Consider the following 10,806-nt stretch of genomic DNA (forward strand, 5'->3'; position numbering starts at 1 on the left):
TCAGGGAGGGGGTTTCCACGCAGCGCCCGATGCCAGTATCTGCAGCTGGACACGCTTTGCAGCAGCCACCCGAGGCAGAGCGGTATCACCATGCCCTTCAGGCCTCTGAGCATGGCAGAGGAAGAGAACATACAACGGCAAAGTGAGCTTGCTTTCCCCTCGCCTTCCAAGAGGTGCCTGTGCTTTTTTTTTTTTTTGGGGGGGGGGGCACAACTCAAATCTCTGTGGCGCGTTTCACCACCACTGCTCTCAGCACAGAAGCCCACGGCGCTGCCAACAGCAGGCTTGGCGCACGGCGTGTTTTTGGATAGCCCTGCCTCTAATCCTGCTTTAGGTTAAGGCTGTCACAGTGCGTAGCACAGGTGTGAGCCAGCTGCCCAACACGTGCACAGGGCCTGGGATGAGCAGGACTCCTCCCATCAGCTGCACTGGGACAGGAGGGGAAATGACTCAGCCCCTCTTAAATTCCCTGGGCTTTCGTGACTCACGCGGAATAACCCCTCTCGCTTGGCTGTCAGCAGCACATCTGCTCGGGTGTTTTCAAGGAATCTGGAATTCATTCCCTCCGAACTCTCCGATGAGAAGTAAACATGTCGTATATAAAACACTTTTATTAAAACAAATATACAACATTTTATATACAAAAATAAAATGTACAAGAAAAAATAGTCTATAACAGCTTAGTGATTTGATTCCTACGTATTAAGTATGAACTAGAACCTCCTCCACCCTGCGCTCTTCTGCACACCCTCGCTCAGGGCACGCAGGCTGTGGCAGCTTGCTGCATACAGTACTGTAGGGTTCCTACCAGCGCGAGGAGCACTAGAACACAGCTCTGAAGGGCAGCGTATAAATAAACAGGGTCTGCCCCTACCAGTGCAAAAATTGGATCATGCAGCCGCTCTTCAACTATTAAATGGAAATGGATCCGGCATGCCTACGAGCAGATAACGTCCTAAGAGTGGGCCTGGGTAAGTGTACTATATGGAAGCAAAGCCTAAACTGAATTTTCACATTTTATTGGTCTAAGGTATGTACACACGTTGAAAGATCTGAAGATAAAACTACGTGCTGGAGTAAATCAGAGAAGAGAAGGCCAATTAGTGCAATTTTTCTAAGTGTAATGACAGTCATTAAGCTGATCATGTCACCAGTGTTGCACAAGTGAGCAGCAACCAAACCAGACTCATCCGCACTGTCTTTAAGCACTTCGTGGGTAAAGTGCTCGCCGCCGGCACGGGGGGACGGCAGTGGCCCCCCTGTCCCCCGGGAGCTGCCGTGGGGGCACCAAGCTCAGCCTCGGGGTGCCGGGGCCGGGCCGTTCGCCTTGGGCACAGCGGTCCCGCCACCGGGATGGGATTCCTCTGCTTGTGACGGCGTTTTTCTCGCTAACTTTTTCAGGCCTACAAGTTAAAACGGAATATAACAGCTACTGTCTTCTTCCAGTCAGTAACAAAGGGTTCTCTCCAGGGTTGTAGTCTCTACACGAAAGCAGTCCACAGCCTGCGGGAGCCGGGGGTTTACAAGCCACAGGAGATGGTTTGCATGGGTCTCACTGTCTCCAGCCAAGAGAAGTCCAGGCTGCTCTTCTGGTCGAACATGCGGAACTCCATCTCCCCTGGACAGAGCGACAGCAGAGTGAAAACCAAACCCGGGCAGCAGGAGCACGAGAGCCCCTGTGTACCAACACACCCAGAATTGAAACGTTCCTCCGAGGTGAGCAAATACCCTAGGTTCATATTTTGCTAATGCTCCAAACACTTTCTAATTAAACTCGCCCATATAAGCTACTGCTAGTGGAAATCCTCGTTATATCGCTAGGAGTTCCCAAGAACTGGCACACTACACACATACATAATCTTAAGGTAAACCTTTTACTCTTTTACGGGAGGCGTTTTTCCTCTCTTCCTTTTTATCCCAACAAATTCCTTACAGACTTCTGACAGGCTACTTAGGAACCTCAACACAGACACCTGCGAATTCCTCTATTTGCTCTTCTCCCCGCCCAGTTGGTCTCTTTCCTGAAAACCCTCGCCTGCACCTTCCGCCCCGGACCGTAAGCGATAACCAAGGTTTTGTACCCGAAGACGTGTCGATCTCGCCATCCTGGTCCTTGTAGCTGTACGTGCTGCACATGGTCTGCGTGCCTGGCTCGTTAGTGAGGAAGCCTTTCCCCCCGACGCTGGTCGTGTGCCAGTCCTGTCCTGGTTCGAGCAGCTGGAAGAGAGCAAGGGGATGGTAAAAAAGCCTGAAATTTACAGGGATCAGTGATTTATTTTTTTTTTTTAAAAAAGTACAGGCCCTCATATGCACAATGTAAATTCCCTACTGCTTATTTATTAAAATTCATGGCAGCAAATAGAGCAAAGGAAAGGTTTCACTTAGATCGTGCTAAATTATATAAAATTCCCCATTAAAATTAGGTTAATGCAAAACAGGGAGGGTGGGAGCACCTTCCATGAAAAAAAAAACATCCCCTTATCAGTGGGACGAGCATGCCATGTCTGGAAACACAGATTAAAAGCCATACACATGAGAGACGGAGGGAAGGGCAAAATAAATTAAAAAAAAAAAAAAAGTCTTAGTCTTAATAGAGAAATCGAAGCCCCTGCAGACTCTAACAGAGCAACCTTTCCTTCTAGCAGTACTCAGTGGCTTCCACTGACTCTCACAATAAAAGCAATGCTTCCACGTATGTGTTATCTCCAGTTCATGTTTGCAAAATCACATTCTTTTTATATTTCATTTTTCAGGGCTCTTAATTTAATTAGGGTTTTGTATTACAGGAAGCATACGTTCAGCTCATGTAGGATTACCAATGGGTCAGACAACTACTTTCCTTCCTTTCTTGGTGTGCAAACAGCAGCTTTGGCCACTTTTATTCTGAACAGAAGGGCTGTTTTTACCTTAAAAATATCAGTTTTCATTTCATCTTCATCTTCATCTGTGACTGTAAGCACATAAAAAAGAGAAAACAGATGTCAACTTTTCTCGCAGGTTAGCCCTCACGCTTCTGCTTCTTCACCGCCACAGCCCGCTTCATATGCTTGTCACACACCACCACCGCCTTCTTCTTCCCCCCACAGTAACTGAAGGGCTCCTCCAGGGGCAGAAGGCTTTTTGGAGGCTCGGAGCAGGCTCCCCGCTGCAGCCACACGCGGCACCAAGGCGGTGCTGTGGGTTTGAGGCCTGGCAGCTCCACGGCCCAGCTCTCATGGCCCTTCTCCATCCCAGCTGCAGGTGACACCCGCACCTCTTGCTCCTCCCCAGGAGTCACCAAAGGAGGTAGCCCAGAGGTAGAACATTCACACCCAGAGTGAAGAATCACACAGATACACATATATATTTTTTTTCCTTTGGCAAGTGCAGCTACCTCCGCTGTCACTAGCGCACCTAACTCTGTCCTGCTCCTGACTTCGCCCCTTCCAGTTGCCTCAGAAGTCCCAGCTCCCCAGGCACCAGGGTCAGAGATCTCTCCTCCTCTTTGCGGCTGACCTGTCCGTGCCACGATGGCAAGACAAAGCTTGTCCTTTGCCCACATGTGCAAAGCAAAAGGCATTTCAGAGCCCTGCACCTGTGAGCACCTCCTCCTGCAGGTGGCCTGTACCAGCTCTTCCCTTTTCCAACCTGGCCATTTTGGTAGCTCCAGAAACCCAAATCCATCAGGTGGAGGTTGGTTTTGCTACAAAACAGCTTTTTCTCCCAAAACCCCATGAACACCTTCACCCTTGCCTCCAGCCTGCCCTGGCTAGCGCCAGGAGACTGCTGAAAGACCCAGGTAGGAAAGAAGCGACACCAACCTTCCGAGGACGAACCCGGGGGGGACACCTGGAGCTGGTAGAGGTCGTTGGTGCTGTCAGCCATGGCGATTTCCATCGGCGTCCTCCAGTCGGTGAGGGAGCCGGTCACCTCGCACGGGGAGATGTCTGTGGGACACACCAGGAGCCGTTGGCACTCGCAGCCCACACCACCACCACCACCACCACCACCACCACCACTTCCTCCCTGCCCATCTACGGCACAGCCAGGCATGGTCCCCAGAGTCATCTTTGCCTTTTGGTGACGAAATTGTGGCTTTAGCACAAGCAGCACTTTCCTCTCTGCTCTGAGCTAAAAACTGAACCTCACCTAAGGTGATGGACGCGCTCTCCACCTCCACTTCCTGTCCCGTGTAGTCATGAACGGTGTAGCCACTGTGGTCATCTGCCGGAGGAGTGTTGGTTAGTCTTTCTGCTGACTCCTCCGTCCTCATGTCTTCATACGGCTACAAAAATAAGAACGAAGCATGAAAGACTTGGCTAAGAACACCCAGGTTCCCATATGAAAAAATTCTAGCACGAAAACCACCAAAACCTCTAGCTCCTTCTGCTACCTCTACAGACACATACCTTTCTCTTGCTCCTGCTTCTTGCTTCTCTTGAAGACTTTGACTTCCTTTCTGTTAAATAAAATTAAGACAGATATGAGAAAGGCTGCACGGCTGACACGAGGGCGAGCTCGTACAGCCCTGAGCAGAGCCCTGCTCAGCTGGCAGCAGAGTCCAGATCGGCCCTGGGTGATACCACTTGGCACCTTTACAGGACCTGGGGTCAAAGGGACTGCTTGTATAAGCTGTAACCAACCGCAAGAACACCTGCAGCCCTGGTGCCACTAGCAGGTCTGCTATACCAGGTCTGTTATACCCCTGCCTAAGCAGAGTGCGACCTGCCGGACGCCAGCAGGATGCTGTGCACTCACCTTTCTTCTGATCCTTCGTCAAGGGGGGCAGCATCCTGTAAACTCTAACAGCGCTGGAGCCTTTGTTGATGCTTTTGTCCTTCACTTCTTCGATGTCAGGCAGCGAGTTCATAGCGCAGCGGAAGTTGGCCTTCCAGGTTTTCGGGTCAGGGTCTTTCTCACCAACTTTGTACCTTCCTATTAATGAAAGATGGGGCGAACCTTTAGTGTTTGCCTTGCAGTAGTAGCTCTCCCCAGAAGAGATTTTTCTCTTTTCTCTGACATATGAAAAGTCAGTCTAACACCTGAGGTGTAAGTCAAGACAAAAATGCTTCATTTCAGATATTCATATTACTGATGGAAATCTAAAGCCAGCACGCACCTGTGTGAATGGCCCAGCTCCGGAAAAGGCAGGCATCTTTCTCCATGTCCCAGCCATGCTTAGCTGCATGTTTCCAGGGGATTTGAAACATCATCTTATCCTGAAGTAAAACCAATAAAAATTTGAATTAAGAAACCATCAAATGCCAGTTTGTAATGATGGATTTAATCAAAGAAATCTCCCAGTAGCAGCTCAGAAACTTTTAAAAAATGCATCTTCATCTAACAACTGTTGTTGCATTTGTTATGTTCAGTGCATGTAAGGCTTTTAAGAGTTCTGAAACTGGGAAAGCTACACACAGTGGTACAGTAGCAATGAGCAACGTTACCAATCCTATCCCAGAACCACTGAAGTATGTTGCATCTTATCTGTCAGTGTATCATAAACTACAGCACATTTCCCACATACACTTGGATAGAGATCCCTTAGCTACCCCTAAGATCCTGTATGAACCCTAGGAAAAGCATATCCTAGCTTAAGTAACACCCTGGGATGGATATGGAAACCTCAGAGAAAGAGGCCTGATTCAATAAGCCTGTGACCTCACTCTGGGGTACAGCTGCAGGGATGTGCCTTCCAGCACCAAAGTGAGACAAGTCCAGAGTTATTCCAGGCCAAATCTCTGAACCCCATGCCGCAGTGGGGAGTGCAACAGTAGCTACTTAACTGGGACAGGAGGCGACTTGGCTCAAGTGGGCATCAAGAGTTAAAAGTAGCCTGGGAGTTTTCTGTTCTCTGCCACGTTCAGACTGCATTTTTTCTGACTTATCATTTCCCTCCCGGGAAAATTATCAGGAAAAAAAAATGGAGTGCTACATTCTGTACTAACTGGAGCTACCTTTTCTGGAAATAAACACATAATGCATGCATGTTTTCTCCATTTGCTTCAAGATCTTGCCTTATGTTTACTGCCCACTTAGGAGCAGCACGGTTAACGATACAGCACCGGCAGCAACGCGCGCGCCTCACCTTGTTAATCCATATCAGTCCCGGGATTTGATTGGAGTTAATCTGCATTTCCAGCCAGGGCCTCATGCGCATTCTGGAGACGGGCATGGTGGCTGTGACAGAGGCAGAGGGTCAGCAGCAGCCCCATCGCCGTGTCCCCCTGCCCCCTGTCCCCTGTCCTCCGGCTCCGCACACCCGCGGCTCCAACCGCGGCGCCCGGCGGCGGGGCTGGGGGCGAAGCGGGCGGGGAACCCCGGTCCCATCACAGCCCCCCGGTCCCATCACAGCCCCCCGGTCCCATCACAGCCACCGTCCGCCCCCACCTCCCCGCGTCCCCCCCGGGCTCTCAGCCCAGCCCAGCTCCGTGCGCGGCTCCCGGCCGGGGCAGCAGCGGCGCCCCCCGCAGCCCGGCGCGGTGCGGAGCGGAGCCCGGGGGCCGCTCCCCGCCCTCCCCTGCAGGCCGAGTTTCCTGTTTGCGCCGCCTCGCAGCGGCCGCACCGGCACTTCCCAAACAATGGCCCCGAACTTCCCCAGCCCGGCGCCGTCGCGGCAGCGGCTCCCGAAGCTCCCGGGCCGGGCACTGCCGCGGCGAGGGGCAGCAGGAGCCGGCCCCGGGGCCCGCCGCTGGGGCGCGGAGCCGCCGCTGCGCCCTCCCCGTCCCGTCCCGTCGGGGGCACGGGGCCGCAGCCGCCGCGATGAGCCCCGCACCGCGGGGGGGGACGCCCCCAAGCCGCCTCCGCACGGCGCAAGCCGGCGCTGCCCCCTCTTGGCGAGCCGTGCCGAGCCGTGCCGAGCCGTGCCGTGCCACCGGGACCGCTCCCGCGGTTCCCGCTGCCAGAGCAGGGGGGACGGCGAGCGCCGCGACCCACCTCTCCGTGCGGGGCTGTGCAATCCGGAGCCGAGATAAGCCAAGCCTAAGGCAAACCAAGGCGAGCCAAGGCAAGGAAAGCCGTGCTATGTCGCGCCGAGCCGAGCAGACCCGAGCCGTCCGCGCCCGCCGCCCGCCGCGCCGCCTTGTGCCGCCCGCGGGGCGCGCCCTCGGGTATAACGCGGCGGCGGCCGGGATTCCCCGCCGCCCCGGGCCGCCCGCCGAGCGGCCAATCAGCGCCTCCGCCAGGGGCGGCCGCGCCTCCCATTGGCTACCGCCGGCAGCATCACTTCGGGGAAATCAGGCTGTTGTAGCACCAGCGGCACGGCCGGGACACGCCCCCGGCCCGCCCCCGCGACGGGCGGCCCGAAGGGGGGGGGGGGGGAGGTGTTCGGGGGTGCCGTCGGGGGCCCGTGGGTGCTAATGGGGACCTGTGGGTCCCAATGGGTGCCGGTGGGTGCCGCCGGGATCTGCCCCTGTGAGCACCGGGGGGCTCAGCCCCGCCCCGCGCCGCGGGTTCAGAGCCGCGTCCCGCCCGTCGGGGCCACCCCGGTGCCCCCCGTCCCGCCGGCAGGTCCCGCAGATGGAGCTGGACGAGCCCCCAGATGCAGGCTCCGGGGCTCGCTGCCGGCTCACGGCACCCGCATCTTTTAGGAGAGCGGAAGCGGCCCGAGCGCTGCCCCGATGTGGGGTTATTTTTAGCCCGGTGGGAACCTGGCCCGGGCTCGGGCTGCTCGTAGGGAGGGTGCTGGGAAGGGTCCGGTACCCGGCTCCAGCCCCCCCAAGCAAGCACACGTCCCCCGGACCCCCTGCGGGGCTGCCTGGGTCCAAACCGTGCACACTGGGAGCAGGACCAAAGCACGGCAGGGCAGCGCTGCGACTGGGTCAGCAGTTCCCAGGGGGGATGCGGCAGGGCTTGGGGTACAGGAACACTCAGGGTGCCAGGAGGAAGGCCAGCAGAAAAGGAAATAAAACAGGTAAAAATTACAAGGGATGTCCCTGACCTTCTGCATTTATGCTCTCACGGCACTGTGCAATGAGCTGCCCCAGGCCTGCCCGGTCCCCCCAGCCCAACACCCAGAGCATCGCAGCACAGAAGCGGGACCCCCACCCTGCAGGCACTCGGCACAGCCGAGCCCCAGCACCCCAGGGTGCCTCTGGGCCCACGGTTCTGCTGAGCCGTGGTGCTGCCAAACTGACTGAACGGCTGCGTTGCAGGTCTAAAAGCCTGGCCTTTAACCCGGGTTCCTCCGCCTGGCGGTACCTGTAACGGAGCTTCTTTTCGGTGCCCCTTCTCGCAAGGCTCCCAGCTGAGATCCGGCCTTTGCTGTCGGGGGTCAGGACTTGCAGGCTGTTTGATCTCACATCACGGCGTTGCCATATGCTGGGCAGTAGTATACAGTCAGGTATACGTCACCAATCATCCATTTTCAATGCAAATGGGGGAAAAAAAAAAAAAAAAAAAAAAAAAAAAAAAAAAAGATGGGAGGTGGGGCAATGGAGGCATTTTGCAAAGCCTGGAATTATTTTTCTCCCAACCTCCTCTGGCCTGGGCTGTGTGTGGTGCTGTGCTGATCTGAAATAATCATGTTAGAAGGCACAAAGCGTGCCCGCTGGCTTTCTGTCCTCTCCTGCAGCTCTTTCAGGCTACCGAAATCACCAGGATTCCTCCCCGCTCCCTTGGATCTGGATGGCAGTCAGATCAGGTTTGCATCCAGTGGCTTCAAGGTGCCTTCAGTCCAGCGGAATATTGGAGATATTCCAACTGGAGATATGGGATGGCACCTTGGGAAAGAGGCAGAAAGGTGCACGGGCAGCCTAGACAGACGGTGTGACGTGGTGGTACTCTGCCTGCACTGAGGAAGCTTCTTTCGTTTATTTATTTATTTTTTTATGATTAAAGAAAAAAAAGGCCAAGCTTGTAGAATGCCCACCCCTGTAAGTGTCCCATGCTTTCTTTCAACTCTCTCTCTTTTTTTTTTTTTTGGCTGATTATTGTTTTGGGGTATATTTTGGTAGTATCTGCAGTCAGGTCTTTGTCTTTGCGCTGGGTGAGGCCCCATTCCCCGGTGAGCTTTCAGTGTAAATATAGATATAACATACTAGGTATATTAAACAAATAAAGAAGCAGAGAGGCACACAAACAAGGTAGGGACAGCACAAGGACATTTACAACTCCCGTGGCCTGCGGGAGGCCACAGGTTGACTCCTCAGCATAAGGTGCCCAGAAATCCAGAGTAACATGAAAGTCACCTGAAAAAGAGATGGCAGAAGGTATTTGAGGTTCCAGTGTGAATCCATCTACAGAAATAGCCACAACACCTCTTACACAACCTAAATGTTGACAAAAAAGATCATGCTGTAGTTCCTTTCAAGCTCCAGCCTCCCGTGGTTTGTTTTTTACCCCCTCAGCTGGCTTAAATAAAATTAATCCTGAGCTTCCTGGTCCAATGGGCCGATGTGTCTGTATGGCTGCACTTGTACATGGCAATGTGTACGGTGACGTTTATGGTAATTTATCTTAAATACTTGAAATGACGGAATTTTGAACAGTGGCTTGCTTGATATATGACTTTTGTACTATTATGTTCCTTGCTGGCTATTATTATCAGGATTATTACCAGGCTGCAAATAAATCCACCTAGGACAGAAATGCACAAGGAGGGCTAGCAGTCCTAGAGCTAAATCTCCTCTTCTTTCCGCTGTATGAACCCCTAAAGATCCCACTCGGTAAAACTCCGCGTTGTGCCCCGTATCTGCACAGCAGGTTTCCAAGGAGAACGACCTGCCTCGGCTGGGATGCCCTGTGTTTGTTTGCTCCTTTGTTATCTCTGGGCTGAAACAAGGAAATAACAACTTGTCTCTTACCAGCGTGTCAGACTCTCGTCACGCCAGGGTTACAAAGCCCACTCCTTGCCCCCCACCGCTGCACCACGACCCTGAAGCTGCTCCCGGAGCCTGGGGACCAGCACACCTAACGCAAGAACACGCACTTGGATTCGGCTTGTACTTGCACGAAAACGTGATCAAGGAATAATCCACGTGCTTCAAGAGGCAAACACATGACTGGCCATTAAGCACGCTGCTCCACCCAGTTCATCGCCTAGCAAGGGTTTCCACCAGCTCCAACACCCCAGTGCCCTGCAGTGCTGCGGTCCCCCTCGGGCATTATGTGACAGTGGTCTTATCTCAGGCACCTGCTTGGCCTTTTGGCTCGGAGCACCCTGCAGTCACCAGCGTATTCCTTCTCATCCTACCCCTGCGATCTGCTGGTTGTTTTAATGGTGAGCTGAGACACAGAGAAGGACATCCATAAAAGTATTTCATCCCATTTACCCAGTCCGGGGTGATCCTGAGTCTGGGATTGTTTCCCTAACTTGGAGGAAATCTTAAAAAATATTTTTATTTTAAGCCAAATCAAATCCCTGACTGCTGCTCGGTGAGTGGTGTTCGTTGTTCTGGGATGGAAGCCACTCTGTCTCGGTCAGTAATGTCCTGAAATAAGGTGCTCTTGGGAAGCCGGGCTCCGAGCACCCAGGACCACTTTTGGGGAGCAAGGGGCAGAAATCCAGCCCAGCCCGACACAAACAGCAAAGCCTTTGGGCGACGGCGGTGAAGGGCACGCAGGATGCCGAGCATTCATGGCAGGCTTTGCTTTGCTCTTTCTCTCTCCCAGGTCTCTGGATGAAGCCAGGGGTGAGGCTGCACAGAGGGGAATCCCTGCCCTGGGGGATGCGGGTGGCAGCAATCTCCCTGCAGCACCAGGGGGGTGGTGGTGCTGACTGGGGGCGAGCAACCGCAGGATGGAGCGCGGCTTTTGGCAGGGAAACACGGGGAGCATGGCGAAAGCCAGCCTCTTATCTGCTTCCTCGGTGCCCTGTCTGCTTCCTCC

At 54.0% G+C, this 10,806-nt stretch overlaps 1 protein-coding gene across 1 annotated transcript; it reads right to left on the reverse strand.

The window, feature by feature from the left end:
- Positions 1-1,288: 1,288 nt before the first annotated feature.
- Positions 1,289-7,076, reverse strand: IRF1 (interferon regulatory factor 1). Its single transcript, XM_035338903.1, has 10 exons — positions 6,916-7,076; positions 6,068-6,159; positions 5,099-5,198; positions 4,738-4,914; positions 4,389-4,438; positions 4,129-4,264; positions 3,801-3,926; positions 2,907-2,950; positions 2,082-2,217; positions 1,289-1,618 (listed from the first exon to the last, which is right to left on the reverse strand). Exons 2-10 carry the CDS (start codon positions 6,152-6,154, stop codon positions 1,521-1,523), a joined length of 954 nt encoding a protein of 317 aa, XP_035194794.1. The 5' UTR covers positions 6,155-6,159; positions 6,916-7,076; the 3' UTR covers positions 1,289-1,520.
- Positions 7,077-10,806: the final 3,730 nt, after the last annotated feature.

The sequence above is a fragment of the Oxyura jamaicensis genome, chromosome 13 (assembly GCF_011077185.1).
Source record: "Oxyura jamaicensis isolate SHBP4307 breed ruddy duck chromosome 13, BPBGC_Ojam_1.0, whole genome shotgun sequence".
Taxonomy (NCBI): domain Eukaryota; kingdom Metazoa; phylum Chordata; class Aves; order Anseriformes; family Anatidae; genus Oxyura; species Oxyura jamaicensis.